General features: G+C 35.5%; 1 protein-coding gene across 13 annotated transcripts in view; it reads left to right on the top strand.

Annotated features, from left to right (window-relative positions):
* DYRK1A (dual specificity tyrosine phosphorylation regulated kinase 1A) overlaps nt 1–22,251 on the top strand; it is a 226,068-nt gene that overhangs the window by 196,808 nt on the left and 7,009 nt on the right. For all 13 annotated transcript variants that reach the window (XM_056797064.1, XM_056797061.1, XM_056797068.1 and 10 more), the window contains 3 exons: nt 8,850–9,136; nt 15,625–15,771; nt 19,928–20,068. In XM_056797064.1, the coding sequence (XP_056653042.1) occupies nt 8,850–9,136; nt 15,625–15,771; nt 19,928–20,068 (575 nt within the window). The remainder of the gene's footprint in view (nt 1–8,849; nt 9,137–15,624; nt 15,772–19,927; nt 20,069–22,251) is intronic.

Below are 22,251 nucleotides of genomic sequence, written 5' to 3'. Positions count from 1 at the left end.
TAAGACATAAATAGATTGATTTGGCATGTGTGTGTAGGAGATCTGACATGGAGGCAACATAATTATGAATGTGTTTAGGGGATGATATATAAGGAAGGGGAAACCCCAGAGGGGCATGAGAAAATATCTGACTATTAATATTGAAAAAAAGCACCTGAATGAACATTAATAACCCTATTTAGAGATAGATATGCCTATTTTCCCATGTATCCAAAATTTTCATGTGAACCATCTATGCCCAAATTCAGAATGTCTTTGCTGAGAATGTTTTAGTAAGGAATAACTAGGCTTTCTAATTCATTATTCAGTAATGGATCACAGTCATACTGTTTCAAAAATAATTAAAAGAGGAACAACTAGGTGGCTCTGTTAATAGAGAGCCAGGAATAGAGACTGGAAGTCCTGGGTTCAAATGTGACTATAAATACTTCCTAGTTTTGTGATCCAGGGTAAGTCACTTAACCCAAGTTGCCTAGTTGTTACCACTCTTCTGTCTTAGAACCAATATTAGTATTGATTCTAAGACAGAAGGTATGTGTTTTTTTTTTTTTAACAAACTAAAAGATTTAGAGAATATAAATTTCCCTTTGTACTTATTTATGATTATTGTTGGTAACTAAAAAGCATTTGATTTAGTATACTATAACTCTGCTTGACAGATTAAAAAACCCAACATATAATACTAATTAAAATAACTTAAGATTCTTTTGAGTTTATAAGAGAAGTAACTTGAATTTTATAGGGTTACATATAACAAATACCCACTTAAAGAACAGGGTGTTATGTATACAGAATATCCCAGAAGTCTTAGCGGACCACTGATTAAAAAACACCCAGGATTGTGAACACATTCACATATATACCTAAGATATGTGCACATATTTTTATAGATATACATAGCTACATTAGGTGTGATATGACAAGGATATTAATTCTCATCAGAAGTATTCATTCATGATGTTCCACTGTAGGGTCTAAATAGAAAGGAAATTTCCTATTGATATTGACATGCTCCAAATCTGTTTGTGGGTATTTATTTCATTAAGCTCGAGAATAGCATTGGTGAACCTTTTAAAGGTACACATGCTCAAATTGCACCTTTGTGAGCTTCCCCTGCCCGCATCACCCCAAACAGTGGAGGGAGGAAATGTTCACATTGGACAGAGAGGTGGGGAATGCAAAAAAATGCCCTCTGGCGCCAAGGAGGTAGAATGGAGCAACCTCACTCTAGCACCCTGGGCACATGTGCCATGGCTTTTCCAACACAGCTTGAGAACCATGTCAAACCTCCTGGTGGAGATCATTGTCATTCAAAAGATTTGGCCCAGCCAGACGAGAAAGGTGAATTCTGTAGTTCATATTTCCATGTGCATTTCAAAGAGTTTATGGATAGTGTTGAGGCACAATTAGTTGGCCCCAGAGTTGAACTGTAGAACAGACCATATTTCGCTTTTGAGAAATGGCAAAGCTCCTTTACTGACCTGAAATTTACCTTAAAAGCAGAGACTTATTTTTACACACATACACGTAAGTACGTACGTGGCTATATATCAGTGAGGCAAGGAATTAGAAATGAGGAGCACACAGAGCACAGGGAAGATCCATGTGGTGAATGTGAATGATACAAAAAAAGAACCAAGAGTAAAGGATTTAGTATAGTAAAAATAGCCCTGGCTTTGGGTTTGGGGGATCTGATTTCAAATCCTGCCTCTCATACTGCCCTTATGATTTTAGGCAATTTATTTAACATCTCTGAGCCTCAGTTTACTATCTGCAAATGGGGGGGGGGACTACTAGCTGGCCTCCAAATTCCCTTCCTGCTCTAATTCTATTATCAAAGAATTGTATAAGTAGAAGAAACGATGGAAAAAAATGAGATAAGACACGGACAAGCAAGAGTACTCTATTGTTAGACTCACCATATCAGGAAAAAATGGGAAAGGTTTCTAATATACTTCTTTGGTAAAGTGGTCTATTAATAGATATTGTCCAAGATTGACAGCTGTAAATGAATTGTGCTCTTTGTTGTCGATAGGAATCCTCTGAAACCTTGAGCTAAAAGATCTCTTTCAATATTGAGAGTAGTTAGTGATAGTTTGTAATTTTGATATAGTAAAATTCACTTATAAAAACAAAGGCTAATCATTATAATATAGTGAAATATATCTTGATTAAGACCCAGGAGACTTTCATCTTTGTTTTAAGTCTTTCTACCATCCTTGTCCCCCATTTCTTTCTTTTCCCTTCCATAAGTCCTAAAATAATGTTTCAAAAAAATATGTACTTGACCAAGTTGTTTTAAAAACCTTCAGGTACTCTCATTATCCCACTTCTCTGTACCTTTATACAAAACAATTCCTATAGTATAAATGCCTCCCTTTTAGAAGTTCTCCTTTTTGAATTCACCTTTCTTCTAATCCAAGGTCTTTTTTTATAAAACCTTTCATCTTCTATAACTTCCCTCACAGCAAAAATGAATCTCCTGACTCAGATTTCTCAAATACCCCATTATGTTCTATTTTTATAAGATGTAGATATATTATTTTCCATCCTCAACACCCAGCCCCACTAGATATATTTTCTCCCCTTCCCAAATTATTTGTAAATATTTTCAGTATTATTAGTTTTTATCTGTGTTATCCTTAGTACCTAGAACAGTGCTTTGATGATTAATAGAGCCTTAACAAATAAATATGTTCTAAAATATCATATGAGATATTAATGTGTCAATTAAAAGTTTCTGACTTTAGATCAACAAATTACTGGTTCTAATAGGAATGAGTATATCTGTTTATGCCTTTGTTTGGGGGTAATTAGAAAAAGATGTTGAAAGAATCAGTTTACTGAACATAATGACATCAGTTAAATCAACAGTAAGAGATAACTGTTAACCATTTTATTTACCATTCTTTCAGTGATAAGATACTCAGACCCAACCATATCTTTGATTCCTAGTTCAGTGATCCTTCCCCTCAAACTATTTAACACAATTTTTGACCTGCATTTAGAAAATAGCTAAAGGAGTGGGGAGGGGAGCTTATCAATCATAGTATCTACATCTTATGTCTCTTTTCCATTTCTAGTATTAAGTATTATTCTTTCCTGGAGTAAGAAAGCCTTTATAAATTTTCCTGTACAAATAATCCTGTAGAGAATTTTGTACATTCTAAAGGAAAAATAAAGTTCTTTAGTAATTTTATAAATGCAACTAAGAAATCATAATTTTGATTTGTATATATTTTTTTGTCTTGTATAGTTTTCAAGGGATTAAAAACAGCACCTTATTTGGTGGTTCCTCATTTTGTTATTCTTACATACCTCAGGATTTAAATTGTGGTTGTTCCTTTTAGTATTGCAGATTATAGTCTATCTGATCTTGAATGAGTCTTTTCTCTGGCCTTTTCACAAATTCCCCCATAAAAGAGATCTAATGATTGCTGACAGTTTTCCTGGGTTTTTTGTTTGTTTGCTTTTTATCAATACTAGTTGAAAACTCAGCCTATCTATTAGTTATCCCTCATTCTTGCAGTGTTGCAAAGTCACCTCTTTGTCTAGTTAAGCATTAATGGATTTGACATTTATTTTTAATTTAATTTTTTTAATTAAGGAACCTTTTTTCTTCCTCTCACTTCTGCCTTCTGTTCCTCCCACTTCCCTCCATACCTGAAGAATTAATACCATAAGTAGGTATATGATGTGAGAAATATTTCTGCTTTCCATTTTTAAACTTTATGAAACATTAGACTCTTATGTTCATTTGTTCCTGTTTATCATGTACCTAATGTTTTCCATTGACCAACCTCTACTAATTACTACCACTTTGTTTTAATAAGTACTTTGAGATCTAGTATTCCTAGATTCCCTTCCTTTTCACTTAAAATTTTTTTTCCCTTGACATTCTTGATCTTTTTATTCCTCCCAATAATTTTTAAAAAATTATTTTTTCCTACCTCTGTAAAGTAATTTTTGGTAGTTTGATTGGCATATAACAGAATATGTAAATTTATTTAAGTAGTATTATATTTCTTATTATGTTGACTTAGGCTATGCATGAACAATTAATATTTTTCCAATTACTTAAATCTACCCTTGTGTAAAGTATTTTATAGTAAATATTTATAGCAAACATTTTATTCTTTGTGTCATTTTAAAAATAGAAATGAATAAAATTTCTGAATAAAAAATAGAAATAGAATTTTTTTTTCTCTTCCTGGTGAATTTTGTTGGTAATATTCAGAAATGTGGATATCTCTGTGGACATTTACTATATAATAATTTATAACTTGTTATTTGGCTAAAATTGATGATTTTACATCCTGTCATTTGGCTAAATTTTTTTATTTTAGTTAATTTTTCAGTTGAGCATAAAGTTCTAATGATTTTGATTACTTTTTGCTTATACTTGTTTTCTTGATTTCTTTTCCTTTTCTTAACAGTATCATTAGCATTTTTAACACTTTATTAAATGGTAGTGATATTATTGTACATCCTTGCTTTACTCTTGATCTTATTGGAAAGGCTTCTAATTTTTCTTCATTTTAGATATACTACTACTCCTTGTTTTAGGTAGATAACTATTAATCAAAATAAGGAAAGATATGTTTATTTGTTTTCTTTTATTTTTAAACAGGAATGGATCTCTGCTTTTCTTTGTTTTTAAGGACTTTATGCTCTAACACATAAGTGAGTTTTAGAATAATGCTATGCATATTTAAGAAAGAGGTATTTTTATTCCCATTTCAGTAATCTACAGGGGTCTGATCATGTAATGTTTCAAAAATTTCCTTTAGGTACTTGTTAATTGTTTTTCTGTAAGCTTTATCTAGAGCTGAAAATAGTACACTGAAGTCCCAAGTTGTTACAGTTTTACTTACTTATTCCCTATATGATGTTTTAAGCTTTTAATATTTAGATGCACTGTGATATGTTTAGTGTTGATATTAATTTGTGGTTCATGATACCTTTTAGCAAAATATAATTTCTCCTTTTTTAGTCAAATTCATTTTTATTATTGCCTTGCTGAGATCACAATTGTGCCCTTGCCTTTTTTACTTTAGTTGCAGTTTAACAAATTTTTACTTTCTCTTCCATCCTCCCTCAATATATTCCTTTCCTTTCATCTTTTAAGATCATCTAAACTTTTTTAAAAGACAAATGAACAAAAACCTTCCAATCCCTGTGATTTAGATTCCTTCTGTTGATCCCTAATGTCAGTGCACATCAGTTCTAGTCTTTTTATTAGTTAAGAATGAAAGTCCTTTGTGTTTTTGAGGTACAGCCCTCACCTCCCTTTTTAGATTATATATAATTTTGCTGATAAGTTATTATTCTTTGTTGTTGAACTATATTTTTTGTCTTCTGTATTATCATATTCTGAATCTCTGTTACTCTTTTTGTAGTGGCTTCCCTAAATCTTGTGTGACCTTCACTCTGGTTCCTTAGTAGTTGAATTCTTCCTGGCTGTTTGTAGTCATTTTTGTTTTACCTTAGAAGCTCTGAATTTTGACTTTAATGTTCCTGAGGAGTTTTATTGTGTAGTTTCTCTCAGGAGGTAGCCAATAGATTGTTCCTTTTCTTTCTGTGTCCTCCATTTCTAAGTTGATCTAGCCAGATTACTCCTATCATTCAGATATGATCTCTAGCACCCTTTTTTGGTCCTGGCTTTCCAGACTTACTTAAAATTTCTTTCTTCAGTTTGTAAGTTTTGTAAGATATTTTTACTATGGCATAGGTTACATTTTCTTTTTTTAATCTTTTAAACTTTGATTTAATATTTCTTGTTATCATGGAGTTATTAACTTCTATTTAGCCTATTCAAGTTTTAAAGGACTGTGTTGCTCTCGAGTAAGCTCTTAATGTAAGCTGTTAATTCTCTTTCCAATTCTTTTTTCCATGGCTCTCATTTTCTCCTTCCATATTAATATGAGAGTTCTCATTTCATTTTTTATAAAATAATTTTAAGCCTTAGAAAAAATCTTCTTACTTTATCTCAGGAATTCTAATTTAACTGTGTTCTTTTTCTATGTTAATTTAGCTGTGTTCTTAGAGATTTTGCCTATAGATATTTTTCTGGGTTTGTCTTGAGTTCATCTCACTGTAATAACTTAAAAAAAAAAAACCCAAACCCAAAAAACACAACTGCTACCTTCTTAGAATTGGTACTAAATATTGGCTCCAAGGCAGAAGAGCAGTAAGGACTAGGCAAATTGAGATGGAGTACCACCCACCACAAGTGGCACACTATGCCCTTCTTAGTGACTGAGTCTTGCACTCCTTCCCCCCCAACACACACACAGGGGACAGAGGAAGCGCTCCTATTGGGGTGCTGGGCAGAGGGTGGGTGATCAAAGGCGATTGTAGAGAAGGGGAGGAAATTGGCCACAGTGCTCTGCTCCCCTGCAGCTGTGAGCTATGCTCCCTGCAAACCTAGCTCCTCTCCAACTTTACCATAGAAATCACCTTTACCACATACTGAATAGGCTGTTGTTTGCACTGCACCCTCACACAGCATGTGAGTGCTTTCTCGCCTCTTCCTCCCCCCAGCACCTTATCCCAGACAGGGGAGGGAGAATGCACTTCCATTGGGATACAGGGCAGAGGGGTATGGGAAGTGAGGAAAGTCCTCAGGCACGTGGAGAGGGGGAGGGGACTAGCTCTAAGTCTCTCTGGCTTTCATGTAACAACTCTGGTGGATGACTGTGGGCGTCCCCACAGAGAGGGATCTGCATGCTACCTTAGGCATATGTGCCATAGGCTCACCATCTCTGGACTAGGCAATTGGAGTTAGGTGACTTGCCTGGGGTCATACTTCCAGGAAGGGTCTGAGGTGAGATTTAAATCTAGGACTTCCCATTTCTAAGCCTGGCTTTCTATCTACTAAGCTCTACCCCCATAATAACTATGTATGGTGAGATTCTTTTTTTGATTCTTCCAGCCTGTTTCCTGACTGTACATTTTATTAGGGCCATACTTTGCCCACTTCAGAGTGCATAAGCTGGGCTTATGTCCTTTTGGACTGTTCTGCTTTCTTTTAGTGTATTGAATGTTCTGTTATAACAGGTTCTCAGGGGGAGCTTAGTTCAAGCTGGAGAGCAGTGTTGTTGAAGTGATTTGATATAAACCTTAGTCTGAGAGCTTCTCCCTGTAGCTGTGAGCTCTACAAGTTACTGGCTTGGTTTGCATCTGAGCACCACAGCTTGATTGCTGCTTGGAGTTTTAGCGGACTTACTTTCTACTCGGCCATTGTCGATGATCCAAAAAACTGATCCCATAGTCAGAACCAAAGACTCTACTCCTTTCTCAGTATAGATAAACATCTGTGACTATAGGCATAGGTCTTCCCTCCCATCTATGTTGGTTGTGTTACTCAGCACTGATGGGAGTAGTGAGCACCCTCTTAGTACTGCTTCCTGCATAGAGTCATGGTTCTGCCCCCACTTTCAATCTAGAGACTGCATGACCATTACTAGTGCCCCAGACCTCATGCCTCTCTGTGCTGACCGTGGCTGTAAACTGATGTACTGTAATTTTTTTTCTTGGACTTCCTAATCAGGAATCAATGTCACTTTTTTTTTTTGCATCTTTTTGACATAGTTATGTAGAGGAGAATTCGACTTTCTTCCTGCTATATTCTGCTATCTCTCCTGGTCTCCCTGAGGATGTTACTTAATGACTTTTTTATGTATCATTCATAAAGATTCAATTCTTACTTGTATCTTATATCCTTTTGTATGATACCTTTAGATTCTTTGGAGACAAGTGTTTCATGAATTGTGGTCCCATTTTTTTTTAAACTCTTCTGCCTTAGAATTGATACAAGTATTGTTTCCAAGGCAGAAGAGGAGAAGTAAGGGCTAAACAGTTGGGTCTAAGTGACTTGCCCAGGTAGGAAATATCTGAGATCAGGTTTGAACCCAGGTCATTGTATCCACTGAATTACCTAGGTTTTAGTCTCCTGCCGCCTCCCCCCCCATCCTCCTCACCCCAATAATTTTTGAAAGAGAATTTTTTATTTTAAATTTGTTTTAAACAACTTTTGTGTCAGGGGACTGTTTGGAATATTATAACTTTATTATTGTATTTTTCATTTGTTTTGGTTAATTCCTACTCTTTTTCACCCCGTTTGGAGTTTTCTTGGCAAAGATACTGGAGTAGTTTTCGCCATTTCCATTCTAACTTATTTTTTAGATGAAGAGACCAAGACAGAGTTATTAAGTCACTTGCCTAGAATCACATAGGTAGTAAGTTTCAATGGCCAGATTTGAATTCAGGAAGATGAATCTTCCTGATTTCAGGCTCAGCACTCTAAACATTTTGCCATCTACTGTGCCCCATCACAACATTATATGATTTCCCAAATGCATTCTAGCCCACTGTCTTCTGGACCTCCTCACTCCCCATTAGTAGTTTTTGTCTGATGATGATACACACACACACTCTCTCTCTCTCTCTCTCTCTCTCTCTCTCTCTCTCTCTCTCTAACTCACTGGATTATGTAATTCCATTTTGTAGACTGAAGTCATTCATATTTATTTCCACAAGAAGCATTGGTAATAGTTAATGCATGTTGGACAGTTCATATTACAAATTTCACAGAATAAAAATATTTTCTGTAATAATATTTTCTATTTTAAATAATTTATATAAAATTTTACCTCAATAGAAATAGAATATGTTTAGAGATTCTTAAATTATTGAATGAAGTACCTTAGTATCCTAGCATTAGTTCTTAAATCTAGTCTTTTAAAGTTTTATATATAAAACATAATGTTTTAATTATTTGGTGATATATATATTATACATATTCATACACATATATGTTTCTGATGTGAAATTCTCTTTTCTTTCAGTGCATTTGAAACGCCACTTTATGTTCCGAAACCATCTCTGCTTAGTTTTTGAAATGTTGTCTTATAATCTTTATGACTTGTTAAGGAACACAAATTTTCGAGGTGTCTCTTTGAACCTGACACGAAAATTTGCACAACAGATGTGCACTGCACTGCTTTTCCTTGCAACTCCAGAACTTAGTATCATTCACTGTGACCTCAAACCTGAGAATATTCTTCTCTGTAACCCTAAACGCAGCGCTATCAAGATTGTTGACTTTGGAAGTTCTTGTCAACTGGGACAGAGGGTATGTATTGTTCCAACTTTCAAAAATAGTTTAAAAAATAAAGAAAAAATATAGAAAAAAGTAGTTTCAATAGGATTTGAACTTTAGGTAATTTAATTTTTTTCTTTAGCAACACAAGACCTTTAGATACAGATTACAAATGATATCAGTAGTGTAGTTCATTTCTACTTTGAGTTATTTTCATCAATTTTGCAAAAAATGCCTTTAAGTTATTAAAAGATGATATTACTGATAAATGTTCTTGATTGAAAAACTTAGCAGTCTTTTCTACTTGTGTTAAAACTGTAGTCATTTGAAATTTATTTTTACATTAAAGTATAATGTATACTTTACATTATTGTATTTGAGTTTGAGAAGAATCTATTCTTCATACTCCTTTTGTAAAAAACAAAAATCAAAATTATATTTCCACATCTTTTTCCTAGAGGGAAAACAAAAAATGTCATTGCTGTGACCATGTTTTCTAAATAGGCCTTTCTTTATATTCTTAAGGATTTCTTAGACCCTAGAAGTTCCTTAGGAAAAATAACTATTAAATGAAGCATCTTACATAAACATTAAGGGCACTAATGGGGAATTTTGAAAAAAGTGAAATACGTGAATTTATAAGATGTTGCTGTTGCTGGTATAGAATTACTATGGAAAGTATATTCAGGGATAATGTGAAATTGAATTAAATCATTTTGAAAAGATCAAGTCATTAAATCATTCCATCCCAGTTAAAGAATATTGTAGTGCTAAGATACTAAGCAGAAATGTTTGTTTCCATTTGCTGCAATGACACTTAGGAGTCCTGGGAGGGGAGGAATGATAATAAGAGTCCTGTTAGGGGTAATAGAATATCTGGTGTCCACAAAATTACTGTATTGGGGACCTTTGTTGAATTTTTGGGAGGAGGGCCCATAACTATCCACTGAGCAGCCAGGCAATATGCATTTATTAAGCACCTCTTATATTTCAGGTACTATGCTCAGAGCTGGAGAAACAAAAAGAATCAAAAGATAAGCTCTTCCCTCAGGGAGCTCACATTTTAATAGAGAAGATATAACATTCAAATAAATATAGACCAAAATTATGTAGAATAGATTTTTAAAATTATTAGTAGAAGAAAGGTACTAGAATTCAGAAGAATTAGGAAAGGGGTCCTGTTTTAGTTGGGACCTAAAGGAAGCCAGGCAGCCAGTAATTGGAGGTAAGGAAGGAAAGCATGTGGAGGATAGACAGAATATTTGGAGTTAACTGGAGTGCCTTGCTTGTAGAATAGTAAGGAGACTAATATCACTGTGTGAGGTGGGGTAAGTGTGGGGGGGGGGGGGAGGACTGGCATGGCCAGATCAGCACTGTGGGAGGTGGTCAAATGGAGGATGGCTTGAAGAGGGGAGGAACTCAAGGCTAGCAGACCCACCACCAAGCTAATAGGGTGTGTTGAGGGATGAGCGTCTGCACCCAAGTGACAGCAGTATGAGGAGAGGAGACGTATATTTGAGAATGAAAATTAATAGGCAATCACAACAAACTGGATGTGGGGGGGAGGTAAAGTGGTGAAGAATTGAAGACACACCTAGTTCCTCAGCCTGTGAGGAATGGGAGGGTCATAATGCCCTCGGCAGTAATAATGGAATTTGGAGGTAGTGGGTGGAATTTGGGGAAAAGATGAGTTCCGTTTTTGATGTGTTGAGTTTAACACGTCTGCGAAATATTTGAGTTAGCAGAAAGGTTGGGCAGAATAGTTAAATATGAGATCATTAATATAGAGATGAAAATTTAATACAAAATGAGCTAATAAGATCATTATGTGAATTAGTGTAAATGGAGAATAGAAGAGGGCCAAGGTAGATGCTTGTGGGATACCTATAATTAGAGGAGATACCTTAGATGAAGATCCAGCAAAGTTCCCTTTGAGGAAAGTGTTCTGATGAGAAGGAGAACCAGGAGAGAACTTAAAGAGAAGAGAGTACCAAGAAGGAGAGGATGATCAACAGTGTTAAAAGTAGAGAGAGCAGTTTCTGTGAAATGAACTGTCCAGAAACCTGGATTGTAAAGGAGAATGACAGAAGATAAAATAAGAGCTTCTTATTTGTTAGATGATCTTTTCAAAGAATTTAGCCACAAATGCCCAGAGTTCTAATATGAATGTGAGGATAGAAAGATCAAAGGAGGATTTTTTTTGAGGATGAGGGAGACAACGTGTTTGTAGACAAAGAATAAAGATAAATGATAAAATAAGGGTGACAGAAGGGGCAATCTGTTTGGAGGAGATGGGATGAAATAGGATCGTTTCTGTAGGTAGAGGGCTTTACCTTACTAAGGAGTATAGGCCACCTCTGTGTGACAGAGTGGTGAAAGAATTATTTGCAGAGTGCATTTAGATGATATGAGATGAGAAAGAAGTTAGAAGTTTATGATGAATGGCCCTGTCAGACAGGATTCTCAGTTGAGGAGAGAGTGGGAGTAGAGGGATCTCTTGGAGTCTTGAGGATAGATGAAAAGGTTTGGAAGAACCTCTTAAGGGTGTACAAACGTGTAACAAAGGTGTAAAGGGATTGGAGGTATAGATGAAGTAGGATTTGGTAAGGGAAGGCAGAGATAGGAGTGGAAAGTCAATAGAACATAATCAGATAAAAGAATTTGGGAATTTTTTAACATGGAGGTGACAGGTTTACAGGTGATGTCAAGAGCAGGGGTATGATCATCTTTGTAGCTTAAGTGGAGGAATAGGTCATGGGAAGTGAATAGATTGAGGAACTGATTGGTTATGGCTTTTAAGGAAGAGTTAATATGTATGTTTAAATCCATAAGTATGAAGATAGGAGTTAGAGAGGAGAGAAAACTTGAGCCAGGTTCAAAACTCATTGAGAAAGGAATTTTGACCTGAAGGTTTGTAGATACCAGCTATTAAGATTTTGATTTGGTGTTAGATATAAATAGCTGGAACTCAAAGGATAAGTTACTGAGTGATGGAAGTAAGGAGGAGAACCTGAAATGGGCATGGGGAGTAAAAGATGTATTCCAGTTCTCTGTGAACTAAGGAGATTGAGTAAAAATGCAGGCAGTACTAAGAAAGAGTGGCCCAAGAGGCTGTGTCATCTGGAGAGTCAGATCTCGGTTGGTACCCCAAATTTAGCAATTTCTTATTCTGATTTTTAAGTGTACTAGTATCCTTATCCCATCCTACTCACTCTATGTCAAGAGTAAAGCTGCCATGTTCCTAGGTTTTTTTAGGGGTACCCTTGTAGAAGTTGGATGACTTTCTGATGCCAACAGCTTGATCCCCTATTCCAGTTTATTCTCCCATATATAAATTGCTAGTGTCATTTTCCATGTCAAACAGATTTTACAAAAAGATATTTCCTGAGAAGATACAGTAAGAACAGAAGAAGAAATATTCCCTCCTATCACTTATGAGCAAACTTCCATCTATATCTCTTTGTTTCCTGGGGAAAATGAGTTCAAACTTGAACCAAATCCTAGAGCCTTTGTCCTCTCACGTTCATTTCTAACTATAGCATATAAAGTTGATGATTCCTCCTCTTTTTTTACTACCTGGTATCTTTGCTGCAAGAACATTCTATTGCTTGACTAGTTTTCATTCATTTCAGTTCTGGACTTTGTTCTATGACCTCATGCTCATTCTATTGACCTTTTGAAAATTCTATCATCATATCCTAATTTCAAACTCCTTTATCTCAAATTTGGAAAGAATAAACCAAAAAAAGAAAGAAACCCTGCACTTGGGAGCCACAAGAGAGCGGCCTCTTTGGTAGATAAAACCCTGATCTACTGATGGTGTTTTTAGTAGTCTTTACTGTCACTTGATTGCCATCCTGTAGGAAAGTTCATTAAAGTAGTGCTTTTTTTTTTTAGACCCTTACCTTCTGATTTGGAGTCAATACTGGGTATTGGCTCCAAGGCAGAAGAGGGGTAAGGGCTAGGCATTGGGGGTCAAGTGACTTGCCCAAGGTTACCCAGCTGGGAAGTGTCTGAGGCCAGGTTTGAACCTAGGACCTCCCATCCCTGGACCTGGCTCTCCATCCACTGAGCTACCCAGCTGCCCACCATTAAAGTAATTTTTAAGAGCTTAGGGGAAAGCAAGAGTTGCTAGCTTTTGCAATGAAAGAAAAAGTATTTATTAAGTACTTCCTTTTAAGTGAGACAGGACTTTCCTTCAGAATTATTTTCTAATGGGGGAAACAACCATTCAGTACTTCCATTTGTAAAGAGATAGGATGGAGAGTAGAACCATAAGGGAGGGAGATGATTGACATACTTTTTCCAATAACAAAAACTATTGATTTGATTAAGGTTCCAGAGGTGGAAAGGGGGGTGAGAAGAGGCCATCAAGGCAGATGATAACATCTAGACAATTGGAAGTTGCATGGAGGGAGATGGTGTGACAATGTCACAGTGGAATATGAAATATGCATGGGGCCATCTTGATATATTGGGCCATGAGATATTCACTAATAGAGTGTCCTTAGTTCCAGAGTCTCATAGCTAATCTATTAAGACATCTGGTAAGCAAGTGCAGGGCAAATGACAAGAAAAATGCCAGGAGCAGGAAGAGGTGATTAGAGAAAGTAGGAAATGAGGGAAGAAACCATTTATATCGAAAATAGTAAACCATGCCGGGGAGGCTGCTCCCTTCCCTGTCTCCATGTGAGCCTGAGGACCCCCCTCATCACCCACCCCTCTGCCCAGCAGCCCAAATCTCTCCCATTTGGGGTAAGGCAGGGGGGCTCACGTGCAACCCAAGGGTTGCTGTTTGGGCATTTGGCCTCTAAAACTTTTGCCAATCACTGGCGTCGAGCTCTTTCATTTGAAATCAAGTTAAAGTAAGAGAAGGATATGAATTTAGATATTATTTTAATTCCAGAGACTATGAATTCCATAGAATTTTTATAAATTGCCACGATTTAAACCCATTTCTCCAGTAAATTCTGTTTCTTTCCCCACAATACTAGTTTCCAATTCAGTGACTCACCGGTATTTTTTAGTGCTTGTTATATGGAGTTGGATGTACAGGTACAAAGAAGGAAACAACTCCTCATGAAAAAAACTTATATTCTAATGCATGAGTCAAGATTATACATATATACATGCATACATACATACACAGCATAGATATAAATTACTATGATTGTATATACAAATTATCTAAATGCTAACCCAATGCACTTGTGCATTTATTTACCTTAAAGTGAAAGCAGTTATATAAAAAATTGCCCCATGAAGACATGTTATTCTTAATGTTTCATTAAAGGACCTCTTTAGATTTTGATTCTAAAATGATTCTGAGTCTGTGTAGTTTTTCTTGAAGAAAAAGAGAAAACAGGCAGTTACATACTTTTCTGTGGTATATATCCCATCTAGTGATTTGAAAGCCTAAGAAGAATTCTAGGGTTTGTGGTTGTTTTGTTTTAGCTCTCTTATTAAACCCAATAATTCATATGGTAGTTAGAATATTTCATTTTTAAGGAATTTATTTTAAAGAGTTAGAATGTGATTAACTCAAAAAGATGCATTTTAATTTAGGACCTTACTTGGGGAAATTACATTTTTGCTCTAGTGTGAAGTAGACTTTAGCTGTAAAAATTAAAGGAGTATTTAGAGTTGTTTTTTAAAGCACTTTAAAAAAATTATGTGTTGGTAGCCAGGTGGCTCAGTGGATAGATATTGTGGCCTTGAGATGGAATGTCCTGGGTTCAAATGTGACTTCAGATACTTCCTGGCTGCGTAATCCTGTCATTTAACCCTAGTTAATTAGCCTTTATTGCCCTTTTGCCTTAATAGTGTTGCTTCTAAGATGGAGTTATCAGTGTTGGTAATGCTTGTTTTTGTTTTATGAATTTCTTCAAAATTCAACTTTAAATATCAGTTTACAGGTAGGATGTAGGAATATAGAATTAATAAGAAAAGAATTTCTTGGACCCTTATAAGCCTAATTCCTCCCAGGATACATTAAATTTAAATTATATTTTATTATTATTATTAATTGTATATCTGTCAGGTTAATAGGAAACCATAGCTAATAATGAATTCGATTTAGAACTACTAGGGTCTATATCTTCTTTGCAAGGCTAATAGTTTATTTTAAAATACTAATGAAAACTTTTAATTCTAATATCTGTGTTTTGTACTCTTGTAATCATGTATGAAGTCTTTAACAGATATTCTTCAACACTCCTTCCTTTGCCGCTCTAGGGGAATGTGGGTTTGGGATAATGCAGTTGTCTCACTCTTTCACTCTGTTAATTTCCTGAACTAGATCTCCTCTCCCTTCCCCTCCTGTCCTAACAAAGAAGAAAGAAATTAAAGATTTAAAATATCAAAAGTCATTAATAGAATCGATCAGGGAAATGTTGCCAGTTATACTTCTCCTGTACTATTAGCCAGTGCTTCTAGAAGTTCACCTATTACTTAGAATTGAGGTCAAGAGGTCAAGAAAAACTAAAAAATTACTTGAAACTTTTTTTAAAATTATATTTCAGATATACCAGTACATCCAGAGTCGCTTTTATCGCTCTCCAGAGGTACTATTGGGAATGCCTTATGATCTTGCTATTGACATGTGGTCCCTTGGGTGTATTTTAGTTGAAATGCACACTGGAGAACCTCTTTTCAGTGGAGCCAATGAGGTGTGTAATGGATATTTTTTCTTACTATTATTAGGACCTTTTTTTGTCTTTCAGAGAAGTGTATGCTAAATTAAGAGGATTTCATGACTTAGCATTTTGTTTAACATGTTCAAATGAATTTGTTCAAATGAATCCTTTTATCTTCTATTTTGTTTAATTTTACATGTTGTTATCATTTCAACACAACAGTGATTTCCAAATTGTTTAATGTGAATATGGATGTTTAAATTGATTGGTAAAATAAATACAACTGAAACAGTGAGTTTGGTTTGAAATATTTGAGAAAATATTGCTATATGAATTTTAGAGATCTTAGACATCATGACAGAGAGGGAACTTAGGTGAAGATAACCCCAAGGGATGTTGCTGTGAATTTTGAGTAATGTTTAAGAATGGATAAATACTTTACAATGCATTCTGGATCCTTTCCCAAATAGTACATTATCACAGTGTTGGTAAATTAACTATTAATGTTGACATTCTTGTATTTTGAGGAAATTGGATCTGAATGAAAAAATAGCAGATAGGTTCTCCTTATAGAGTTAAAGGAGGTGACAGAATTGGTTTTAAGATATATTTAATGGCAACAATAAGCATCATTATCATTGGACACTTGGTTATTTCCCTTGCAGTAGTCATGATGCACATAAATCAAAGATCGTCATAAATAATATTGTAATTCATGCTAAAGTGCTTAATAATAGAGGACTTTTATAGAAATTTGTAAAGAATTTGATGAGATCTTCTAAACCAAGTTAAAGTTAAATCAATAAGCATTTATTAAGCCTCAAAAGACGGGCCTTGCCCTTGATGACCTCTTCCCCTTTGTTGGTGAAGGCGTGGAATATGTGTCCTAGTGAGCTGGAGGGGGCTACTCCCCTCCCCCTCTCCACTGTGCCTGGCACCTAATATGAGGACTTCCTCTACTCTGCTGTTTGGAGTAATGTGGGGTTCTCACAGGCAGCTTGAAGGTGCAGTTTGATCATGCAATCTCTGAGAGGTTTGCCAGTGCTGACCTATATAGTCTAAAAGGGGTGACAAAATTCAGACATTTAGTACAACCAACATATACACAGAATAAATAGGAAACAATAGAGGAAAGGCATTAAAATTAAATGGATCTGTAAACATTTTTATTATGTCATGGCATTTTAGCTTGGACTTCCATCTAAGCTAGGAGGCAAGGATGAGAAGGGAGAGCATACATACACGGCAGACCACAAATGAAAGTTTCTTGAGTCATGACACTGAATGTCTTGTTTAAGGAGCAGCAAGGAGGATGGCCAGTGTCACTCAATCACAAATTATGGTATTGGGATAGGTAATGGGGTGTAAAGTATAAGAAGACTGGAAAAGATGGGCTGGTTTGAAGCCCTGTTTGGATGACAAACAGGTTTTTATATTTGATCTTGGAGGTGATAGGGAACCATTGGATTTTGTTAGATTAGGGAGGTGACATGATTGGACCTGTACTTTAGGAAAATCACTTCAGCATCAGTGAATGAAGAACTGGACTGAAGAAAAGATTAAATTTGAGAGGAAGATCAATCTGCAGGTTATTGCTCTAGATCAGGAGTGAGGAAATAAGGGGCCCATGCCAGGGTGGTAGCAGTATCAGAGAACGGGGTGGAGATTAGCAGTGTATTTGAGAGAAGTTATGAATGTAAATCCCACCTTGGCAACAAATTGGCTATGATGGGGAAGTATCAGAGTGAGACCTTGAAGATGACATCTAGGTTGTGAACTGGAGCACTGGAAGGATGATGGTGCTCTCACATTAACTAGGAAATTTGGAAGAGAAAGGGTTTCGAGAAAGATAGTGAGATCAGTTCTGGACATGATGAATTTGATGTCTATAGGAAATCTAGTTTGAATGATTAATTGGAGATACAAGACTGAAGGTCAGCAGAAAGGTTAGGGCTGAATTTAAGTAGATTTGAAGATCATCAGCATAGAGATGATAATTGAATTCCTAAGTGATGATTAGATCACCAAGTGAAAGTATAGACAAGAAGAGAAGCCTTTGTCCCATGAAATATGTTAAGAAAATATAATATTTGATATACTGTAACCTCAGAAGTAACTTTTTCAGTGGTCCTCTGTTTAACAACAGCAGTCAAACAGGCATATATTCTTATCACAGTTATTTACCATTATGTAGGGTTTCCTACATGATATAAAAGAAAAAGAAATTGGTTCCATATGAGCCTGCTAGTATTCCTTTTTGTGGATAATCTAATTCTACCCACATTAAGTCCCAGAATACTACAGGGCTTTCTCACTGATATCTGTGACCATTCAGAAAAACGAATTTACATTCCACCCAAGAACCAAATACATGAAACAGTGCTTATTGGCCAGATTGTAAAATGTGGTTATTGGATATGCATTTAGTTCTTCTGTTCTATATAGACAATGCAGATAGTCAGTAAGCTAGTTCTATAGTTGAATAAGAGAAAAAAATTATACCATGTCAGTGATGGTGAGCCTTTTAGAGCTGGAGTGCTCCCCCCACCCTCCCCATGTCGTGCCTGCCCTTCCTCCCGTCTCCCTTCCAACAGGGGAGGGAGGAAACACTACCATTGGGCTGCTGAGCAGGGGGGCAGGGGAAGTGAGGAATGTAATCAGGCTCATGGGGGGGTGGGGAGAACATCTCTGCCCTGAGACCCTCTGGCTTTCTAGTAACGACTGCAGGAGTGCCCTTTTGGCACATGTTCCGTAGGTTCACCATCATTGTACTAGGATATATTTTGGAGGTTGTGGGGCATTTTCAAGAATCCCAAATTGCTCCCATGTGCCCCAAACCATTATTATACTCATACTTCATCATTATCATCCTCTTTTCAATTCCCATGTATTTAGTGTGGTTGAGATAAGAATGACCGTCAGGCCAGTCACTATCCAGATAATATTATTGATATTTAGTGTTTATCCTATACACTGTAGTTACAGATGGCTAAAATAACTACTTTTTAAATTGAATATAAAAATTTTAGGATGGAAATTCATCTACTATGTAGGTTTTAGAAAGCATTCTTAGTGCATTATAATAATTGTTATTATTACCACCTCAAATTCAACTTTTTAATAGTTCAGATAAAATTTGAACTATTTGTTTTAATACTACTATTAGTATTATGACTTAGTACTATTATGTTCTTCTGACCATATTAATAGATTGTGAAGCATAATAACATCATATTCTCTGAAGGGTAAATAAATTGTAGTTGACCAAAACACTATCAGAAGCTTCATGGCAAGAATAAGTAGACAGCATATTACAAAGCCTTTTCCACAAGCTTTAAGTAAAATATATTGTTTCAAAAATATTTGATCAGAAAAGGAGAGGTGGACCTGTCATGGTATTAATCATGAATGCTAAGATAGCAATTGATAAATAATATTGCCTACCATTTTCTAGGCATGAATAAACCCCAGTAATATACTGGTATCCATGAATTGTTAAAATCAGGGTGAAATTGTATATCTGGGTTGCAATTTGTACCAGTAGACAAGATAGCCACGTTATTTAGAACCAGTAGGAATAATGGCATAACAATATCATGACTTTATAAAGAGGAAAGGAATGAATAAGCCAATATTCTCATTTTCTAGATAGGGGAATCTAATGGCTTTGAAGGTGCAGTCATTTGGGAAGTCATCATTTAGGAAAAGGCTTTTTATTTTCATTTATATCTATTTTTATGTTACTTTTGTTTCTTATATCTTTCTCCCCTCCTACCTAATGATAAAACATTCCTGCTTTTTTTCCTTCCTAAATCTGTTTAAAGACATTTGGTAGGTGTTACTTCTCCCTCTTTCCTTTTATAAATAACAGTATCAGAGATGGGATTGGAAACTGGTTCTCTAACCCACGTCAAGACTCCAAAGCCTTCTCTTTAACCATTATTCTATGCAGTCCCACTCTAAACAATTGATTAAACAAATTAATTTTCATTGTAAGTAATAATCCATGTAAAGCACTTATTGTGTAATCCCTTCCCTTAAGCATGATTCTCTCTGCAACACTGCAGTTGTAATACCCATATTTTAAGACTTTTATTACATCAAAAAAGTTTTTGTTAAACAGAAATATGGTGTAATTAATATGCAGTGGAAAATGTGTTTCTCACCCACTTACTGTTACTGTACACAGGTAGATCAGATGAATAAAATAGTGGAAGTTCTGGGAATAGCACCTGCACACATTCTTGACCAAGCACCCAAAGCAAGAAAGTTCTTTGAGAAGTTGCCGGATGGCACTTGGAACTTAAAGAAGACCAAAGATGGGAAAAGGGTAAAAGATCAGTTCTTACTTGCACAGTTTTCCAAATATTGTTTTCATTCATGTTTTTTTTAAAGTATTTCACCATTTGTAAGGATTTGTTTCTCTGTTAATCATTTGCTCATGTGTAATATATTGTTAAAAACTGAACATAATGATGTTATCAATACTTTATCTTGTTCTTAATATTATTTGATTAATTCTTTAGATTCACTTATGATTAAAGTTTCAGTACTTTCTCAATTGTCCAAGGCACAAAGTTTCAGTTCAGCATGAAGATCAGTGTGATCTTTGTTTCTCTGAACAATAGAGAAGTTGTGTTTATGAAAATCTGAGCGTTATTTGTGGCTATATATTGTCATTATCATATTTGTGGTTATTATTATGTTGAGTAAAGTGGTCATTTAAACAATGTTTTTCTCCATTTTTTTTCATTATTGTAGGGATAATCAAAGACATCTGATATTTTATAGGCTCTTTGAATAACCTGAAATTACCAGTAGCTTTAAATAACAAATCTAAAATATTTTTTTTCTGAAGTTTTGGGTTTTTTAGAGCCATGCCCTGGGTAAAGAAATATATTGAACTTTAGCAGTCTCTTTACTTATAGGGTAAATACTTAAGTATTAAAGTCTTCATTTATGTCTTCAAGACTTTTGTGGTTATCTCTGAATTCATTACCTTGTTTCCTAGCTTTTCCTTTTCCTTTTCCTTTACACAGTTGCCAGAATATTCTTCCTAACGTATTATTTTAATGAGGCCTTTCCCTGTTCAATGATTTTACATGGCTTCCCTTTTCATTTAGGCCAAAGAAAAAACTCCTTGGTCTGGTAATTAAATCTCTACAATCTGGCTCTCGCATAATTTTCCAGCCTCATTTTATATTGTTTTCTTACTTGTAATTTACCCTCTAACTAAATTTGATAACTGACATTATCTTAACTTCTCAGCTTAATATATTTATGCAAGTGTATAACACATTCTCTCTGCATTTCAGCCTATTTTGAAACATGTCCTTTAAGGCTCAGTGTAGGTACATGAAGTCTTCCCTAATAAAAGTGAAATTTTTCTGCTTCAGTTTTTCTTTGAACAGTTTGTCTAAATCTTTTCCTTCATCTCATCATCATCTTTTGTTAATACTTATCTTATTTGTATAGTTGTATTCTCTCTTCCTTTCCAATAAATTGTAAGCTTTTAGGCAGTTGGAATTATTAGTTTTCATCTTTATGTCTATAGTTTCTAGTCTAGTGCCTTTCACTTAATAAAATGTATGTTGAAATAAAATGAGATAGTCAAAGTTTTTCTTGATTTATTTGCATATGATGTGTATTTTAATGGGAGTTTCTATTCCTTTTGGGGAAGAAGGAATGGGAACTTTTTACACTGGGGTTTCCTTTTTGTCTCCTTACTTTCTGTCTCTACACTCTGGGTATGATTTCACTAGAGACACAATTTCACTAAAGGTTGTGTGAATAAATATATGTTTATACTTTTTCAATTTGTAGTTTTTCATTCAGTGCTTTCAACTTTGAGTTCTATTAGGAGTAATGAAGCATAAGACCAAATTAGGAATTTAGCAGTGAAGGTACTGTCAGATTACTTTCAGCCCAGCTAGAATCTTGGGCAGAGTTCCTTGCAGAGAATCCTGTTTGTTGGAATCCAACTGCCAAATGCACTCCTGGTGGTCTGAATGCCCTGGGAGGAGGCTATCTGATTTACTCCTGGAAAACTGAGTGGCAGTTCAAACAGGAAGCAGGTTGGAGTGATGGGAATAGCTTTTGGGAGAAGACCACCAGAAAGAAACTGTTTTTCCTCTGTGTGGCTGGAGGCAGAGACAGCCATTTTTGAGGCCTGTTTAGGCCCAGGAGCCTGAACTAGGCTGAAGAATGGCAGTTGGCAGAGTGAGAGACATACCTAGACAGTACCTTGTTTATAATTAAGAGGATTAGTAAATAGCCTAGGTTATTTAGTAGAGATCCTGGGAATTAGCATAGATTACCTAGCAATGTGGAGGCTCTAGGAAATTTGAGCAAGAAGAAAGTTCTAGGGAACTAGAGGAAGTGGGTTAAAGTTTAGATTCCCTTTTTAGATTAGGGAATCAGTCCTAATCCTCATACCTTTGTTTACCTATCCTTTCCTACCTTAATCCTTTAAATACTTATTAAATAGGATTTTTATACAATCTGTCTCTTAAG

The sequence above is a fragment of the Monodelphis domestica genome, chromosome 4 (genome assembly GCF_027887165.1).
Source record: "Monodelphis domestica isolate mMonDom1 chromosome 4, mMonDom1.pri, whole genome shotgun sequence".
Taxonomy (NCBI): domain Eukaryota; kingdom Metazoa; phylum Chordata; class Mammalia; order Didelphimorphia; family Didelphidae; genus Monodelphis; species Monodelphis domestica.
The sequence above is the reverse complement of the archived record's forward strand: the minus strand, read 5'-3'. Positions and strand labels throughout refer to the sequence as shown.